General features: G+C 32.8%; 2 protein-coding genes and 1 long non-coding RNA gene across 9 annotated transcripts in view; 1 reads left to right on the forward strand and 2 right to left on the reverse strand.

The window, feature by feature from the left end:
* Positions 1-5,032, forward strand: part of LOC143229978 (DNA repair protein REV1-like) — a 53,664-nt gene extending 48,632 nt beyond the window's left edge. For 6 of the 7 annotated variants that reach the window (XM_076462891.1, XM_076462896.1, XM_076462895.1 and 3 more), the window contains 3 exons: positions 842-983; positions 4,192-4,294; positions 4,829-5,032. In XM_076462891.1, coding sequence (XP_076319006.1) covers positions 842-983; positions 4,192-4,294; positions 4,829-4,946 — 363 coding nt within the window. In that variant the 3' untranslated portion in view covers positions 4,947-5,032. Of the gene's footprint in view, positions 1-841; positions 997-4,191; positions 4,295-4,828 lie in introns of all 7 variants that reach the window. The other variant, XR_013016145.1, reaches the window with a different exon arrangement.
* Positions 5,033-8,887: 3,855 nt separating this feature from the next.
* LOC143229980 (uncharacterized) lies at positions 8,888-17,598 on the reverse strand. The gene is made up of 2 exons (XR_013016146.1): positions 15,007-17,598; positions 8,888-9,395 (listed from the first exon to the last, which is right to left on the reverse strand). It is a non-coding gene; the product is annotated as an uncharacterized LOC143229980 (long non-coding RNA).
* A 113-nt stretch (positions 17,599-17,711) lies between these two features.
* Positions 17,712-19,318, reverse strand: LOC143229979 (ATP synthase mitochondrial F1 complex assembly factor 1). The gene has a single exon (XM_076462897.1). It carries the CDS (start codon positions 18,936-18,938, stop codon positions 18,051-18,053), a length of 888 nt encoding a protein of 295 aa, XP_076319012.1. The 5' UTR covers positions 18,939-19,318; the 3' UTR covers positions 17,712-18,050.
* Between the last annotated feature and the right edge of the window lie 1,748 nt (positions 19,319-21,066).

The raw sequence follows: 21,066 nt of genomic DNA on the forward strand, positions 1-21,066 counted from the left end.
GTACTAACTAAATATCTATTTACTGTCTCCTTTCATCCTTCATTGTTTGCAGAAAGATCTAGAACCGTCATATGGCAGGTAAAGTTACAGTTGTCTTTCAGTTACCCAAAATTATTTACAGTGGAAATGCATAAGTGCAATAAAGTCCATTACTTTAGCAAAACTCAGTGAATACTCTGGTGGACCTGAAAGTCCATTGTTTATTTCCCATTGTCTTAAAACAAATTCAAATTTTGCAACTGCTAGCACAGACACTATTTGTGGCTTTGCTTGAATATAAGAAAGAAAAATTATTTTAGATATTTTATTTTTTCTGAAAGTGTGAAACCATCAAGGATACGGATTTCATCATCTACTTACGTTTTCAATGTATGTAACCTTCTTCAGATGCATGTTTCATTTAAAAAAAACATCATAATGTGAGCTCCCAATATGAGTAACTTTCCATTAATGTGAAAAAATTTTTTTTTCTACTTTAAGATAATAAGCAGTGAACACAAGTTTAATTGATTTTGAACTTACTGAATTATTTTAATGTTTTGTTACATTATACAAGTAAGGACGTTCAAGTGAATTTTTTAAAGATTATTAACCTTCTTTCAATAAAAATAATTTTTAAGGACAACATGTGTTAGTTCTATAATTCAACTTGTCTTTAGTAAGTGATTTGTTTATAACCATTAATATTCTGTAACCAGAACAGTTTCTTTTTGTACTTAGTTATACAATCAAATAACTGCATACACTGTTTAAGACATAGGAATGTCTTTATTGTTTGTATAATGAATTGTATTTTTGGTTGACATTTCAGGACTGTTAATAGGATTTATTCATTTTACAGAAGGTACATCCAGATGAGAGAATACAAGAAGTGATTAGTGAAAATGTCTCTACCCTTCAGTGGACTCCAGCAAGCATCTGTGGGCAAACACAAATAGAAGACGTGAAATCTTTGATGAAAGAATGGATTGAGTCTACTCCAGGTTGATGATTTCAGTAAAAACTTGTATTTTTCTTTTATTTTTTTACTTCTACCAGATATTTTCAGCAAAATTCTGTAACTGATGTAATTTTTAAGATTAGAAATTATTCTATGAAACAGTTTTAGCAATTTAAACCTTTTGTTTTGATTACAAATATAAAACTTTGTACCTGGATCTCATGATAGATGTCACATGTAACTATGGTTATCAAACCTAGACATTAGTTATTAGATCAGGGACTTGAGAAAGTAAAATTGAATTGTCAGTTGAAAATTCCCAATTTTTACACCAAAATAAATAGTAAAATGTTTTAAGATAACATTCCTGATCACAGCACATATACGTAGCCATTAGACTTGAGCATACTGAATAATAAAATATCTAGACCTAGTCACATACCTGACCTTAGTAACTCAGGTATGATCTGACCTGAATAGTTTGAACACTGAAATATTACTTCAGTTTCAGCAGAATTCAATAATCAAAATGCTGCAGAGATTATTTCCAGGATTAAGATAAATTTGCAGTACTCACAGAAATTGCTGTTTTCAAGCAGAGAATTGTTAAAATCTTATGTTTTTTGTAAACATACAAGTGTCAGTGGAATGTGTCAATTATTCATTAGTTGCTTTAAAACAACACATGAAAAATCAGTAAACGAATACAAACATCGATATGTGTCGATTTACCTTGATAATGAATGATACAAAGCTTGTTCATATAAATACATACACAATCTCATTTGGAAACTATATTTGAGAATAAACAAATACACTTACACACACTTATGAAACTACTGAGTGTGATCTATTGTCTTCATCTACAGGACTTCAGTAAGGTTCAACAAGTAGAAACAACAAATGGTATTAAATAAAACAATATAGTAATAAAATACCATTTAGATTATAACTAACAAGATACCAATTTGTTAGATTCCTTATTGAAGATTTAAAGTCAAACCACTGAAACATACTTACAATTTTTGTAAGTATTTAGTTTCTGAGAAACTCCACTATAGGAATAAAGTTTAAGAACGTATTTTATGCTGTTTCTTTTACAATTGAAATTGTTGCATCAGGGTAGCATGTTAAAGGCAGATAAGCATTGGTTTATACTATTATTGTAAACTTTTAGGAGAAAAATCTCCATATCAAGGAATTTGTCTTACACACTGTACAATTATATATATCTTCTCTTGCTGTTAATTACATGTTACAGGAAACTGAATATTTTTTAAATAACAGTTAAATTAAAGTATGGATGCTTAATGTAAAACATATTTGTATTAATTGTACCTATATATTACAAGAATTAGACACAATGTGTGATATGTATAAATCTATAAATTATTTCATGTGCAAACTTGCACAATATTCTGTGAACCATTTTTATTTCAGAACTACACTTTGTTTTCTATTAATGTACACATCACAGACATAGTGATTTTGTTGCAACTTAATGATACTTTTACAAAACACAAAACCTCGTTTCAAACGTAACAACCATGTACTGATCAGAAGTTTTACATTCACTATCCACCCTTGAGGAAGGAAAATTCACTTTTCCAAGGTGCTCGGTCTAGGAAGTTTTTCTTGTTGTAGTAGAAGATGATAACAGTATTACAACAGGAAATGCATGTGGTATTACCACCTAATGATGTTAAGTTTAGTTAGACTGACCGGCTGAAGATTTGTACATAATATTATGCAAACATAACTTGTGATGTAACACACGTTTATAAACAGTGTCTTGTTTACAAATTAGACTGCAGAATTCCACAGGAACTGTCACATACAACAACACTTCTGACTACAGTAGCTACATACAGTTACCATACCTAAGGAGACCAAACACTGAACTTTCCATATACAGCATCATTTCTCACCACAGTAGTTACATGTAGCCGTCAGACTTAGTATTGAAATATTTGTGTTACAGAGTCTTATTGTGGAGATTTGTGTTACAGAGTCTTATTGTGGAGATTTGTGTTACAGAGTCTTATTGTGGAGATTTGTGTTACAGAGTCTTATTGTGGAGATTTGTGTTACAGAGTCTTATTGTGGAGATTTGTGTTACAGAGTCTTATTGTGGAGATTTGTGTTACAGAGTGTTACTGTGGAGATTTGTGTTACAGAGTGTTACTGTGGAGATTTGTGTTACAGAGTCTTATTGTGGAGATTTGTGTTACAGAGTCTTATTGTGGAGATTTGTGTTACAGAGTCTTATTGTGGAGATTTGTGTTACAGAGTGTTACTGTGGAGATTTGTGTTACAGAGTCTTATTGTGGAGATTTGTGTTACAGAGTGTTACTGTGGAGATTTGTGTTACAGAGTGTTACTGTGGAGATTTGTGTTACAGAGTCTTATTGTGGAGATTTGTGTTAGAGTCTTATTGTGGAGATTTGTGTTACAGAGTCTTATTGTGGAGATTTGTGTTACAGAGTCTTATTGTGGAGATTTGTGTTACAGAGTTATTGTGGAGATTTGTGTTACAGAAACATATTCCACAGTTCAGAAACATCATAACAACCATGTAAAACTACAAATATTTTTGCTGCATTGGTTACCTTATTTTGGATTTAAAATAAGAGAAAGGTACATTTTTGGTATACTTTACGTGTGCTAATAGCCATTACCAAGTAGTCCTTTCATTCAATAACACAACTTGTCATTTAGGCTGAAACACAATCACAGTTGAAAATATTTAATGTTAATTTTACTTGCAATATGTAATTTTTATCACAGATTTTAGGCCTATTGGATCCTTTGTCAACTTTTGGTATTTAAACACTAACATTACAGAGAGGGTTGAACATACATTCAGCAACTTTTAACTGTGAACCTGTGGGATGTACAGGGTAAAGACTGGCATGTTATTGTGCAGAATATTATGTATAGTCTTTAAAATAAACTCCATTGAAAGTAGGTCTTGATTTCTTAATATATTTCTGAAGGTCCCTTTAAAGATAAGCTGGGCATGTCTAAATGGTTGCATTCTCAGACTCTGATTTCAAGTTTTCAAAACTCTGGTACCATTACCACAAACACACACTTCACATTCTGTGGCTATGAGAAGATGATATGAATAATGGCTAAAACTCACTATTCAATCAAACAGTAGTAGCCCAGTAGTTGTTGGTGAGATATTGACTATAGTATCAGTAATTTTGTGTAAAATTCTGAACTAAACATTTTGATATCCAACACAGAGCCAGAAGTTAAAGACATGGAAGTATTTGGTGATTACCTATTGGATGTAGTGGAGGAAAGAGATTTAGAAAAATTAGATCTGTTAATCAAGTACTTCCACAGGTGAGATAGTTTCTAATATAGATGGTAGTGGCTTTGTTTTAATTGAAATAAATCAACAATTAGTACATTTTAAGGACTACTAGTTTCTAAGTAAATTGTGCAAAATTGTGGTAGTGTCTGGATGCAAAGTGACTATGTGGATCTTTACTAGTTATTATAAGGGTTAATCTTGTAATATTAAGTTTTATTAATAACAGGTGTTCATTGAGTACAAAAGATAAAAAGGAGTTGTAACTAGAGAACGTATGTGTTCTGTGACAGTATTTTATCTAATAATTATATGAACTTATGAATGAAAGTAAGGTGAATTTATACATTACGTTCTAAGCATTTTCTTCATATATTAGTTTTTATCTTTGATTCATGTGTAATGAGTATTATCTGATAGAATTGTAACATCCAACAAATAAAGAGAAGTATGTAAGTTGTTTAATCGTATGTATACATGAATGTATATTTTTAATCACATGTAGAAGAAATACATGAATGTATATTTTTGATTCTTTACATAACATTTTTTTCTTTATCTTTCAGGTTAGTGAAAAGAATTCAAAACCATAGCTGGGAAGATGTGTACATGTCAGTTGTTAACAAAATGCAATCTAAAGTTGTACAAATGTATGGATGTGCTCTGCAAATTGATGTATTTTGACTAACATACAGTATTTGAAATTCTTATGTTACAAATAAAGTCTGTCCTGTTCTGTATAAAAATAAAGACATTTTTGTAATGAGAAACTGTTGCTTTTTTGTTGAATTTATTTTGAATTGCATTTGAAAAATATTTATTTATTGTGTTTGATAATTAACTTGTTTAATAACTTGACTCTGTGGTATTTTCTTACAGAGCAGTCAATTAGGCTTACTAGTTGGAAGTTTGAAAAATACAAGATTAGGGTCTGTAACAAAGATAGTCTATAACAGTTTCTCAGCCATAACTCTGTTTCCTTTGGTGCTATTACAGCCATGGTTGTTCCATACATGGACTACAGCTCCTGTATTAAAGGCTTGTCTCAGCACCAGTTGACAATTGACTTGGAATGAACAATGTGATAACAAGCTTTTCCAGATCAAACCTTTTATTTCTCTTTGTTCACTGTCTTGTTTTCATAGGGATCAGAAGGAGGAACTTCTTATGGCTAGGCTACACATTGGTCACAGTGTTTTAACTCATTGTTTTCTTTCATCTGGTACTGATGCACCAATGTGTGGTATGTCAAGTCACAATATCCCACATTTTACCGTCATGCCATCATTACAACTGTGAGTGGGAGCACTGTTTTAGACATATTTTTACCATGGGATCATCCTTGATGTTGGACAGTGCCATTGGTGATGGTAACTCTGTTTTAGTTTTTAATTCAAAAATTGGACTTTGTTTTGTTTTAACATGATTTCTCTTTACATATTTTGATAGTTTTATTTTTACTGGTTGTTTGGTGCAGATAGCTTAGTTACTCTGCACTAATAAACACCAACCAACCAAACTGTTTATTACCAAAGATACACATTACACTTTCACCTCACACTACTACTTAAACTGTTTAATATTAAATGTGTATGTTAGACTTTAAATTCACACACCTTCCTAAACTGCTAATTACCAAAGATATACATTAAACTTTAACTTCACATGCCTTCCTAAACTGTTTATCACCAAAGATGTACATTATACTTTAACTTCACATGCCTTCCTAAACTGTTTATCACCAAAGATATACATTACATTTTAACTTCACATGCCTTCCTAAACTGTTTATCACCAAAGATGTACATTATACTTTAACTTCACATGCCTTCCTAAACTGTTTATCACCAAAGATGTACATTATACTTTAACTTCACATGCCTTCCTAAACTGTTTATCACCAAAGATGTACATTATACTTTAACTTCACATGCCTTCCTAAACTGTTTATCACCAAAGATATACATTACATTTTAACTTCACATGCCTTCCTAAACTGTTTATCACCAAAGATATACATTAAACTTTAACTTCACATGCCTTCCTAAACTGTTTATCACCAAAGATGTACATTACACTTTAACTTCACATGCCTTCCTAAACTGTTTATCACCAAAGATATACATTACATTTTAACTTCACATGCCTTCCTAAACTGTTTATCACCAAAGATGTACATTAAACTTGAACTTCACATGCCTTCCTAAACTGTTTATCACCAAAGATATACATTAAACTTTAACTTCACATGCCTTCCTAAACTGTTTATCACCAAAGATGTACATTACATTTTAACATCACATGCCTTCCTAAACTGTTTATCACCAAAGATGTACATTACATTTTAACTTCACATGCCTTCCTAAATTGTTTATCACCAAAGATATACATTAAACTTTAACTTCACATGCCTTCCTAAACTGTTTATCACCAAAGATGTACATTACATTTTAACTTCACATGCCTTCCTAAACTGTTTATCACCAAAGATGTACATTACACTTTAACTTCACATGTCTTCCTAAACTGTTTATCACCAAAGATATACATTACACTTTAACTTCACATGCCTTCCTAAACTGTTTATCACCAAAGATATACATTATACTTTAACTTCACATGCCTTCCTAAACTGTTTATCACCAAAGATGTACATTACACTTTAACTTCACATGTCTTCCTAAACTGTTTATCACCAAAGATGTACATTACATTTTAACTTCACATGCCTTCCTAAACTGTTTATCACCAAAGATGTACATTACACTTTAACTTCACATGTCTTCCTAAACTGTTTATCACCAAAGATGTACATTACATTTTAACTTCACATGCCTTCCTAAACTGTTTATCACCAAAGATGTACATTACACTTTAACTTCACATGTCTTCCTAAACTGTTTATCACCAAAGATATACATTACACTTTAACTTCACATGCCTTCCTAAACTGTTTATCACCAAAGATATACATTAAACTTTAACTTCACATGTCTTCCTAAACTGTTTATCACCAAAGATGTACATTACACTTTAACTTCACATGCCTTCCTAAACTGTTTATCACCAAAGATGTACATTACACTTTAACTTCACATGCCTTCCTAAACTGCTAATTACCAAAGATATACATTAAACTTTAACTTCACATGCCTTCCTAAACTGTTTATCACCAAAGATGTACATTATACTTTAACTTCACATGCCTTCCTAAACTGTTTATCACCAAAGATATACATTACATTTTAACTTCACATGCCTTCCTAAACTGTTTATCACCAAAGATGTACATTATACTTTAACTTCACATGCCTTCCTAAACTGTTTATCACCAAAGATGTACATTATACTTTAACTTCACATGCCTTCCTAAACTGTTTATCACCAAAGATGTACATTATACTTTAACTTCACATGCCTTCCTAAACTGTTTATCACCAAAGATATACATTACATTTTAACTTCACATGCCTTCCTAAACTGTTTATCACCAAAGATATACATTAAACTTTAACTTCACATGCCTTCCTAAACTGTTTATCACCAAAGATGTACATTACACTTTAACTTCACATGCCTTCCTAAACTGTTTATCACCAAAGATATACATTACATTTTAACTTCACATGCCTTCCTAAACTGTTTATCACCAAAGATGTACATTAAACTTGAACTTCACATGCCTTCCTAAACTGTTTATCACCAAAGATATACATTTAACTTTAACTTCACATGCCTTCCTAAACTGTTTATCACCAAAGATATACATTTAACTTTAACTTCACATGCCTTCCTAAACTGTTTATCACCAAAGATGTACATTACACTTTAACTTCACATGCCTTCCTAAACTGTTTATCACCAAAGATGTACATTACACTTTAACTTCACATGTCTTCCTAAACTGTTTATCACCAAAGATGTACATTACACTTTAACTTCACATGCCTTCCTAAACTGTTTATCACCAAAGATGTACATTACACTTTAACTTCACATGCCTTCCTAAACTGTTTATCACCAAAGATGTACATTACACTTTAACTTCACATGTCTTCCTAAACTGTTTATCACCAAAGATGTACATTACACTTTAACTTCACATGTCTTCCTAAACTGTTTATCACCAAAGATGTACATTATAAACTTTAACTTCACATGCCTTCCTAAACTGTTTATCACCAAAGATGCCTTCCTAAACTGTTTATCACCAAAGATTACACTTTAACTTCACATGTCTTCCTAAACTGTTTATCACCAAAGATATACATTATACTTTAACTTCACATGCCTTCCTAAACTGTTTATCACCAAAGATATACATTACACTTTACTCTCAAACACCTGAATAATACAACTCAAGATATCATTGGACATGAAAAACTTTATTAGGTATACTTAAAGTGAATAATGTACAAGTTAAAAAGTTGTGAACTATTCAAACTGTAGTTGAGACAGAAAGAGAGGTTATCAGACATACCAAACACAATTTATTCCTGTTATCAGGTTTAGCTTTTCAATGATTACCATATGGAAGTCATATTTTTAACCAGTAGAAAGACTATGATATATATATATATATTTAAATTTATTACAACAGAAAAAAGGTGCATTTTTCCAGGTAATAGAAGTACAGTCCTTAGGATTGAGATTATAAACATTTAAGAGGGAAATAATAACAATGCAGCCTGTAGTAAATTGATTTTGTATAAAATTGTAAATTATATATGAATAATTTAGAATTTTTTAATGAAAGAAATCATTTCACCATGTTGAAAAAATAAAAATAGAGAAATGTGACTCATGTTGAAGCCAACTTTATTGCTTTTTAAAACTATCATATTAAATACTTATAAAAAATATTTATTTTTACCAGTTCAGAATTGATTTATAAATATGGCCACAAGAACGTAACTTATGTGTGTCAGAACTATAAGCATAACGTACAAAATTTGTAACCTTCTGTTCCAATCAGTTCTACAAATAATGTCATCACTGTCAATATGTTCCCCAGTGGTACGTCTGCAGACTTACACTGTTAGAAACTGGGTTTTGATACCTGTAGTGAGCAAAGCACAGATAGCCCGTTGTATAGCTTTGTGTTTAATTCCAAACAATCAACCAGTCAGTCACCTATGAAATAAAACCATACATATTTTTAGGATAAAAACATTAAGATTATATGCTTAAGCCTAATGTAAATAAGGCAAAATTATCTGGACTTCTACGTTTTTGTGATGCAGTTACATTACTTTTGTACTGAACAAATTAGAAGACCTACAAAAATAAGAATTGAACATACATGCATCTTTGTCAGTTTTAATCTGACTACCAAGACATTTTGTATTGCTAAACAATAAATTTAGAATTATTTCTGTGGTGGCAGTGGCCAGAATTTATTTTTGGGCTCCTTGGTAGAGAGGCTGGTGTAATGCATCCATTTTTCTGTGTTCTACTCTAGTGCAAATGCATTCAACTATCTTATATGAATGTTTTTTTTCTTTGTTAGGCTTATTGAAAAAATCATAATTTATATGGATGTTGAAGGCTTACTTTATCTTTCTTTTTTCCTATATATGATTCATATCCCATAATTTTATATTATTGCAATTTATCAAATGGTCTTATCTAGCATGATAGGCTTGTGCAAATAGATTGTTATCACAGTCTTGTACATCTGAATTCTGACTTGCTGGTCCTTTCATTTCACCAATTTATTTTTTCAATCCTTCAGTTAGGTGAGTGTGCTTTCTGAAAATTTTAGTTTTTGTTATTTACACATTCTGTGTATTACTCCACTAAGGCCTCCAACACAGATGGAAACAACTTTATATCTGTAATACTTATTTTTTATGTTTATCTTCCTTATAAAGTATTCCAGGTATTCAACTTTAGTAAGAGTTGTAAAGGGTTTTTTTGTTTTTTCTTTTTATCATCTTCAGTATTACAATTCTTTTTCATTCTGTGAACTTGGTGATCTATGGTTTATAGTCAAGCTGTTTACCAGTATTTGGGGTTTCTTTTAAATTACTGTGATATACGGATGGATGTTTATCGTCATCTATGTACACTGTGAATACAGGTTATTGTTTGTTTAACACTCCTATGAAAAGACGTTTCTAGTCCTGATTTCTCCAAGCCCGTTCCCCTGGCTGTGGTTTCGCTAGATAGTAGATAGGGACAGTGGGAATCTCGTTAATCCATTCATTAATGGATTTAAATGGCAATTTCATTTAAATACAAAATTATTAGCCTAATATTAATAACCTTTCCAGTTGCTCTGGGGCCTATTAGGCCCCACTTTTCGTAGGAGTGTTAACAGTTCTTTTTGTCTGTAGAATGTGGCTAATGTGTCAGAGCCAAATCCTAAGACTTGGAGAGTTGCTCTTAGTGTATGTCATGTAGGTAAAAGTTATTGAAGCACTGGTAATAGATATAAGCCCATGGCTAGGTTTTGTTGTTTTTGGTAGTATTTCTTTTTTGTTGTGTTGTTTGTAAAGAAGATTGAGTTCTATTATCATGCAGATTGTCAAGGGCCTGGCATGTGACCAGATGGATAAGATGCTTGACTTGTAATCTGAGGGTTGTGTGTTCAAATCTCTGTCATGCCAAACATGCTTGCCCTTTCAGCCGTGGGGGCATTATAATGTGACGGTCAATTCTGCTATTTGTTGGTGAAAGACTGGGTGGTGGTGACCAGCTGCCTTCCCTCTCATCTTACTCTGCTAAATTAAGAACAGCTAGTGCAGATAGCCCTTGTGTAGCTTTGCTCAAAGTTCAAAAACAAACTATTTTCAAGCTCTTGGTGGCATACTAGTAGTGTGTTGAAGCCCATTACATTTGTGACAATGTTGAATAATTAAAGCTGACCATGAGTCTGGTAGGTTATCGTGGTAGTTTATGTAATCTATACAAAATGGACAGAGTCATTGACATGTCATGATGGTTTTATCCAAGGGGTAGCATTGTGATATTTACATCATGTCATAGATGTGAAGGGTGACTATATAGGTACTGTTGTAGCTGTACCTAAGGTGGGTGCTTTGTGAGGGTAAAGTTTAGTCCTTTACTTGATACACTTCAGGTCATAGATGTGAAGGGTGACTATATAGGTACTGCTGTAGCTGTATGTAAGGTGGGTGCTTTGTTAGGGTAAAGTTTAGTCCTTTACTTGATACGCTTCAGGTCATAGATGTGAAGGGTGACTATATAGGTACTGCTGTAGCTGTATCTAAGGTGGGTGCTTTGTTAGGGTAAAGTTTAGTCCTTTACTTGATACACTTCAGGTCATAGATGTGAAGGGTGACTATATAGGTACTGCTGTAGCTGTATCTAAGGTGGGTGCTTTGTTATGGTAAAGTTTAGTCCTTTACTAGATACACTTCAGGTTTTCTTTATGGTTTACTTGAGTTTAATACACTCATTTAGTGCATTTTTAATGCATATTAAGTATCAATGAATGAACTCAGTTTATGTAATTTCTTTATTATGTGTGTTGGTACAATGGAGATCTTGATAGCGTCTAAGTTGTCTGTTGTATTATCTACTTGTATATTATTGTTTAATATTATTGTAAAAATTACTAATGGTTTATTTATATGGTGATATTTTATCCTTCATTATTGAAGTTACTATTTGAAATTGCAAATGCTGACAGATAACTGGAGTTGAAGTTCTTAAGGAGTTAGATTATGTTTGTTAGAACTTTCTATACCTTTTACAAAGTCCAGGGTTGTACTATATCTTTAAAAACTTGTAGTTTGTTATTAAGTGTCGAGGTACACAAAAAGCCATCTGTACTCAGCCCACCACAGGTCCCAAAACCCAGTCTGTAGCAGAACAAGTTTGCAGACATACCACTGTTCCACTTTAAGGCATAAAACTTGTTAGTAATTAGCATCTAGTACAGCAAATTAATAATTCGACTTAGGTGATTATGTAAGCTACTATTTGATTGATATCTGATCACTACAACTACTGCATAAATGCATCTGTTCAATTTTTAGGCTTTTCAAAAGGTGAATTTAGACAAGACACTGCCACCCCTGTTTTTAAATAATATCAGTATCAAACGTTTTTTGATATAATAATACAAACTGTAACAGATTTACCATTACACATTTATTATAATATCTACACTTGTTCCTGTATAGTTTTCTTTTTTTGCCTGTGACGTACATTCTTCACTGTATATTTCACAAGTCTCATCTGTTCTTGAAATTTGTAGAAGGCTTTGAAAGTTAAAATCAACAATGTACTAAGAGCGTGTGTTACTAACAACAATGTACTAGGAGTGTGTGTGTTACTAATGACTGATAGTATTGTTGTCAAGTGAACTTTCAATACTAGGAGTGTGTGTGTTACTAATGACTGATAGTATTGTTGCCAAGTGAACTTTCAATACTAGGAGTGTGTGTGTTACTAATGACTGATAGTATTGTTGTCAAGTGAACTTTCAATACTAGAGTGTGTGTGTTACTAATGACTGATAGTATTGTTGCCAAGTGAACTTTCAATACTAGGAGTGTGTGTGTTACTAATGACTGATAGTATTGTTGCCAAGTGAACTTTCAATACAAGGAGTGTGTGTGTTACTAATGACTGATAGTATTGTTGCCAAGTGAACTTTCAATACTAGGAGTGTGTGTGTTACTAATGACTGATAGTATTGTTGCCAAGTGAACTTTCAATACTAGGAGTGTGTGTGTTACTAATGACTGATAGTATTGTTGCCAAGTGAACTTTCAATACTAGGAGTGTGTGTGTTACTAATGACTGATAGTATTGTTGTCAAGTGAACTTTCAATACTAGGAGTGTGTGTGTTACTAATGACTGATAGTATTGTTGTCAAGTGAACTTTCAATACTAGGAGTGTGTGTGTTACTAATGACTGATAGTATTGTTGTCAAGTGAACTTTCAATACTAGGAGTGTGTGTGTTACTAATGACTGATAGTATTGTTGCCAAGTGAACTTTCAATACTAGGAGTGTGTGTGTTACTAATGACTGATAGTATTGTTGTCAAGTGAACTTTCAATACTAGGAGTGTGTGTGTTACTAATGACTGATAGTATTGTTGTCAAGTGAACTTTCAATACTAGGAGTGTGTGTGTTACTAATGGCTGATAGTATTGTTGTCAAGTGAACTTTCAGTACTAGGAGTGTGTGTGTTACTAATGACTGATAGTATTGTTGTCAAGTGAACTTTCAATACTAGGAGTGTGTGTGTTACTAATGACTGATAGTATTGTTGTCAATACTAGGAGTGTGTATGTTACTAATGACTGATAGTATTGTTGCCAAGTGAACTTTCAGTACTAGGAGTGTGTGTGTTACTAATGACTGATAGTATTGTTGCCAAGTGAACTTTCAATACTAGGAGTGTGTGTGTTACTAATGGCTGATAGTATTGTTGCCAAGTGAACTTTCAATACTAGGAGTGTGTGTGTTACTAATGACTGATAGTATTGTTGCCAAGTGAACTTTCAATACTAGGAGTGTGTGTGTTACTTATGACTGATAGTATTGTTGTCAAGTGAACTTTCATGATTTATGTAAAAACATGCTAATACAAGGGAGTATAATTATTATTATTGGGCAGCTACAGTCAATGTGCTATAGTTAGCTGTGTAAAGCCAATCAAACTAGCAAGGTGTGACAGTATTAACTCAGAATTAATGTGCTTATTGTAGACCTGGATCATTGATAAGATATTCTGTTCTAGACTGGATGTAAGACGCAGTATTGTCTGTAAAACTTTTGTATATAAACCATCATTTGCAGTAACTGTTATTATAATATGTATTGTTTGTATATTAAAATATATTTGTATTAAAAAAGGAAACTGTATTAATCTTGTTGACAAATGATATAAATTTAATAAGTATTAACTTTTAATTGACTACAAAGCTCAAATTCAAATTTTTGGTTGTTTATGATATTAATACATAACATAATAAATCAGAGACTCACCTAAAATAAATTATATGTAACAAAATATATAATCTTACTGTGTGTAACATAAGCATGCTTCAGTATTCATTATATATACGTTGAGACAGAAAACAATGCAAGTGTTCATAAATTTATAAAAGTTTAAAGGGACAAAAAGTAGCTTTTTAGCCTATCAAGGGCTATAGCTCCCAACTATAACCACTAATTACTTGTGTATTCATCCGATCTATTCTTGAACTCAAGTAAAATTTTTTGCTTCCACCACTCATGAAGGCAGATTATTTCAAAAGCCAACCAGCATGTTTCAAACGTAATACTGTTTAAACTACAGACAACTCCTGTGCTGCCAAAGTGCTCTCATTGCTAAATATTAAAATATCTGATGGATCTAAAATATCATTGTTCTCAATAATCTTGAACACTTCAATAAAATCCCCTCTGACCCTTCTCTCTAGAGATTTTAGTCTCCTGTTGTAGGACAGGCATACTTATCCCAAGTATCAACCTTATGTCTCTTCTCCACCAATTCAATGTCCTCGAGAAAGCGAACCCAAACTATATGCAGTACAATAAACGAGACCTTACAAGTGACCTAAACAGTGAAGCAATAATATCCATTGTATTCAGTATTTTTATAGATGCTATCAAAAATATTGACCCTATTGCTAGATACCTACAATATTATATTTAGATAATTTAGTGGTTTTTCTATCACAACAACATCTTTTTATTCAGTGTTTAATGTATTCTCATTCAAAGCCTAATAAATTTTGAACTGTGAAAACATACCTGCATCACCTTATATTCTGGATAGTTAAACATCATCTGCCATATATTGGTCCAGTGCATTAAATGATCTAAATCTCCCTGTAAGACTCCTGGATCTTTCATACAGTTAGCCACCCCAAAAATCTTAATGTCATCTGAAAACTTCAAAATTCTGTTTGTCATTCCAGAGTCAATATCATTATTATAAATCACAAATAGCAGAGGATCCAACATAAATCTCTGAAGTACATCACTTCTGTGACCTAGTCAGATTTAACTCCATTTATTACCACTTTTCAGCCAATTTAATTTTTGTAACAAGTCTATTTGTGAGGCACCTCAGCAAATGCTTTCTGAAAATCCAGGTAAACCAAATCCTCCATCAACTCTTGTAGTAACATCCTCAAAGAATGTCACAAGATTTGTTAAGCAAGACTTTTCCTTAGTGAAACCATGCTTCCTCATTGATACCATAACAAACTGCTTTAAGCAACTCTAAAATGCATCAATTGCATTGTCCAGAATTTTTCCAACTACTGATGTATGACTGACCTATAACTGCATAGGCATTGTTTATTATCTCCTTTAAATATTGGACTAACATTAGTTAACTTCCAACTTTGTAATTCTCAACAACACATGAAAAGTATTAGCTAGCAGTTCACAAAACAAAATCTTAAAGTTCCTCTAAAACTATAGAATAAAAGTTGTCTAGTCCAGACTGTTTCAGAACTTAAAATATCTTTTACATAAGTATCTTTCCCATATGTTAAGTGCTGTGTTTGAGGTACAGTAGATGCATTTTCCTTTGTAAAAATGTAAGAGAACACATAATTTAGTAAGTTCACCATCTCATAATACTCTGAGATCATTTTCAAAAAGCTCAATCACCATTCTAACATTCTGCTTTCCCATCATATACCTAAAGTTGTTGTTTAATTCTCTAGCCAACCCTCTTTAATATCAGTTTTTATCCTTTAAACTTTTTAACCAGTTATTTTGATTTCTTTTAGTGTTCCAAATCCTTATTATTTTCAGTAAATTTAAATTTCCTGAATTTATTGTTTATTCTTAATATGATATTTTAAACCATACTGATGTATTCTCCATTGCCCTTTGTTTATTGTAGAGAAAAGTATATTCTATATGTATATAAATTTTTCACGCATCTGTCCAAAGATCCCCTTCAAACTCTTTAGTCCAATCTACAGAAAAGAGATTGTGTTTCATTCCATTACAATTGGCTTTGGAATCAAGGTACAGTTATTCTTCAATTCTACCTGTAGTAAACTCTCAAATACAGCAGTGCAGTGGTCTCGTACTTAAATGCTCACCAGTCAAAACTTGCATCATGTTAACATAGCTTCTTCTCTTCCAGCTTTTGAGACCAGTTGGTGTATAAAAGCATTGAATATTTTCCATAAACCTGTCTCCCTCACTGTCAGACTCAAAATCCTCTAAAATTAAATTTTTCCCATAATAATATTTTTTTCAGCTACCATTCTGATCTCACTATACAATTTACCATTAATCTCCACATTCTAACCTGGTAGTCTATAATAATTCCAAATTACAAGACTTTTCCCTTTATATCCACTTACACTAACCCAAACTGACTCAACCTAAGTGCCATTTTCTTTAATATGATTAAACACAACACAATTCAGTCTTCACATATGAAGCTACTCCTCCTCCATTTGTTTGAGCACTCTATCTATATTAAATAATCTGTGGCCTGATATTAAAAACAAAACTCATCAAACTGGTTGAAATCCAACCTAGTATCAGCAATACCCGTAATATCAAAATCCTCAGTTTCCACAACTGCTTTGAACTCATGAATTTTATTTCTAATACTCCTAACATTACAATAGGAACAGTTAATCAGAGATTTTAAAATGTTTATGTTTTATGCCCATTGTATGTGTTTTCCTATCAGTAAAATATCCTATTTTACTAATATCATAGACCTTACCTCTGTCTAGCCCTAGTTTAAATCTACTATTACAGCCAAGTTATGAGTCCTTGCTAACATGTTTGCTTTTGCCTTGTTTAACCCTTAAACAGCAGGTAACAAGATCGATGATGGCTGCCGTTTAAGGCTTAAGTGCAAGAAAAAAAAATATCAACCATCCCATTAAAACTATCCCACAACTCCAACCAGCCTACATCCCTACATACTGATCTAAGCCTAACATTCAGTCCTAGTGACCTACCCTGTAGTATCTATACCCACCACTTATTCTTGGCAGTATCCCTGACAAAACCAAACTATGAACACCTTTTCCTTAACAGTACCCTTACAGATATTTTCTACTAATCAATAAACTTGTCAAATCCATATTTCCTTGCAACATTAATCTCCAACATACACCAATTCCATGCTATGCTACTACCACCCTTAAGTATTTCCAGGAGGACCAAAGTTAAAAACTTGGTTTTCACCACTTATCAAAACACACCTATCTGCCCTTCCCCACTAGTTCAGCAGGGTTTGGTTCCCCTCTGTGGGCTCAGCAGATAGCCCGATGTGGCTTTGCTATATGAAAACACACACCTATCTTCGTACATGTTTATTCATGCACTTGTAAGTACTGTGTATATTTAATTTTTAGGTTGTTCAAAAATATTGAAACATTAATGTCAAACATTCTGACATATCTTTGGTTTGTGATAACTATGGTAGGTTATTAATCAAACACCAAAGTCATAAAATATTCACCATATACCAACTGAAAATAATTTATTTATTCCTTCATTGGTGACATAATAATATAAAAATGATTGTTATTTTTTGCAGTAGTATTACACTGTTTTTACAATGAGCTACAAAAAGACAAAAGTGTTCTGACATTATTACAGTGATGGCCACAGTTTTGTTACACAACATTCAGCTGATTTCCTTATTGGTACAATGTTATTTGATGTCGGTGGAACAGTTCAATAAATAGGTTTATGTTACACACATTAATTACTTTCATATTTACACGTAGCTATTATCCAAATTCAACATGATGGACAATCTGTAAAACAAACCTTGACTGCCATACTTGCATGGCTTGACATCAACCAAAACATTTTTTAAACTCTTTGATGACATCCATATGACTGAATTTGTGGGGATCTTTATTAAAAGTTTTCAGAAGTTCATGTCTCTCTCCATGTTCTTGACTATAATAAAGTTGGAACTGGTGGGCAAGGCATTGGGCCTCTTCAATTTTAAGCACTTCTTCATCCTGCTGACCATTCATTAGGACTATACCTTTTTTATTCTGAAGTTCAGGATAGTGAATAATAGTTAGAGAAGGGGGTGAATTTTCTTTGTAAGATTGAAACTTGACCAACTGTGTAAAATGACATTCATTGTGTAGAAACTGTCCAACAAATAATTCATAACCTTCCTTTCGAGGCACTAAATATATAAAAGTTGGGAATAATGTAGCATTTTCATAAATTTTTTTATATGTATTTGCTGGAATTACAGCAAACAGTCCATTTTTACTTTTGTGATACTGCATCCATATCTGACTAATTTCTTCAGGTGTTTTTTCCTCAAGTAAATTTAATTTAAGAATTTCATTCAAGTGTCTTGGTTTGGAAATTCCCAAGGTCTGAGAATCTACAGTTTCTTCATTCACATGAGTTGTGCCTTCCTTTGACAATGCTGACAGTTTCTTCACGGGACTTGCACTTTGCTTTGCTTTTAATTTTTGTAACAGATGGCTGAATTCTTCAGGGGATGACTTTTGAAGAGCTGCAATTTTATTTTCATATTTTTTGAAAAACGGATTTGACTGAAGGCCTTCCTGTTCAGGAGAGTAGAATCTACACTGATTCTTTGAACCAGGTAAATCATGATACAGTGAAGCCTTAAACGGGATTAACTTGTTATTGAACGTTGTCATTCTTTTCCATAAAATCTGACGTACCCATTCACGTGCCATTTCCATCATAAACTATATTTTCAGATTTGTTACAAACACATAAACAGAATCACAACTTTCACATTAAGTCTTAAATTAAATCAGGCTCAAAGGAAGACTGACGAAAATACTGTTAAGTCCACTGCCTAACCAATAACATACACTAAGTTACATTAATGTAATTATTGTTGTAAGCTTATATCTAATACCAATAGTAACAACTGGTACTGGTAGCATCTTCATAGAAGATATGCAGTAAATATAAAAAATAAAATCAATTTGCAAACAGGATGATAATAACAACAATTGATATATATATAAATAACTTGAAATACTTTCTTATTATAATACGGGAACGATAGCGTTATACTACGAAGTGTAGAACCTATCCAAATCCCAACGACACTAAAAATGCGCATGCGTGTGAATTTCATAAGTTAAAAAAGATTAATATATTTATTATCAGTGATGATGAGAAAACCCACTTGTAGAGAAAAATATCCATGTAAAAACGGATGGTTTGGTTGAGAAACTTTTTTATGTTGTTCGCTCCTCGACATAAAAAATTTTCTCAACCCAAACCAGCCGTTTTTACATAGATATATTTATTATCAAATTTAAGGGTTTAAGTTAATTTGACCCACTTCTTTCTCTGCATATTATTGAAAGGAACATCACATCTACAAAAATCAGTACCATTTATCTTGGTCCAAAGTTAATTCCATAGATATAAAAGAGGGTAAAGAAATCACATGTGCTAACTTCTATCTAAAAGTGGCCAGGTGGTAAAGGCACTCGACTCGTAATCTGAGGTCGCTGGTTCGAATCCCCGCCGCAGCAAACATGCTCTCCCTTTCAGCTGGAGGGGGGGGGGCGTTATTATGTTAGGTCAATCTCACTATTCGTTGGTAAAAAAGTATCTCAAGAGTTGACGGTGGGTGGTGACGGCTAACTGCATTCCTTCTAGTCTTACACTGCTAAATTATGTACGGCTAGTGCAGATAGCCCTCGTTGAGCTTTGCACGAAAATCAAAACGTATCATAGCTCTATTTATTAATTGAGGACCAAATATCCTGTGTCATGGCAACATTTTTCACGGAAGACAAGACCTGGTTCAAACTGTTCGTGAAAACTTTGTGTTTTCAACAAAACTGCCACTAATGTTTTCCTGTCAGGAGGAGTGTAGTATGGAACAAGTGATTTAAATAACTTTATGAATGCGCCACTTTCCACTAGACTAAAAGGGCACAGCCTCTCATTAAAGAAGTCAACCAAAAAATCACAAATTTCTTGTTTTTTGCTCAACATTATTAGAGTCATGGGAGCAGAAGTCTGTTGAAACTGTTATTTTTTACTGAGACAATATGCTTCCAGATGCATTTCACTGTTGGTGACCCGTGTTTAATTCTTTATAGTCATGCTCTAAGTGATGAATCAGATTGTTGGTGGTCCCTGTAAAACAAAAGAAAATACTTAGAGAGAACATTTGAAGTGTTATATAGTTGACAAATCGTAAACTTAATAGCAGTGAGTTGGGACGTAGCATTCCTTATTTTTGAAAATTTTATTAAACTCGGAAACCAATTCTAAAATTAATGCAATTCATGGGCTGTGCGGCCGATATCGAATAGGAGATCAACGTGATGTGTATTATGAACACATGGTGTAAACTCACATTTGTACGCGTACAATATTCGAAAAAGCTTACAAATAGCCTTGCTCATATCCAAGCAAACTTTAGAAACTTTATTCGAACGTGACAGATGACGACGTCCTTGCGAATTTTCAGAGTGGATGAAGCACATTTTTCATCTTTCGAGAGGTTAAACCCAGCATTAGTATTTTTTTTAAATTCAATAGCACTGTTTTCAGCACGACAGTAGTTGATAAAAGTATCAAGAATCGGAAGATCTTCTTCTGGTGGTGACAAGTTTGGATTCCTAACTTCGAAGCATTTGAAAGGGTAAGAAAAAATGGGTGTTGCTGTTCTAGTTGCAGGAATGGGTGTTGATGGTGTATGTGCAATACGTATTGAATCAATGGGAAGAGTCCCACTGGAGTTAAGATTGGGGGTAACAGGAATTGAGGTTCCACTGGAACCAATATTGACAGTGTTGTTAGTATTTTGCTCATACGAATCTTGTTTAGAAAAGTGAG

This window comes from Tachypleus tridentatus, chromosome 10 (genome assembly GCF_004210375.1).
Source record: "Tachypleus tridentatus isolate NWPU-2018 chromosome 10, ASM421037v1, whole genome shotgun sequence".
NCBI classification, from domain to species: domain Eukaryota; kingdom Metazoa; phylum Arthropoda; class Merostomata; order Xiphosura; family Limulidae; genus Tachypleus; species Tachypleus tridentatus.

Excerpts from the sequence above, each read along its gene's own strand:
- LOC143229979 (XM_076462897.1), bottom strand. The coding sequence starts at position 18,938 with ATGATGGAAATGGCACGTGAATGGGTACGTCAGATTTTATGGAAAAGA.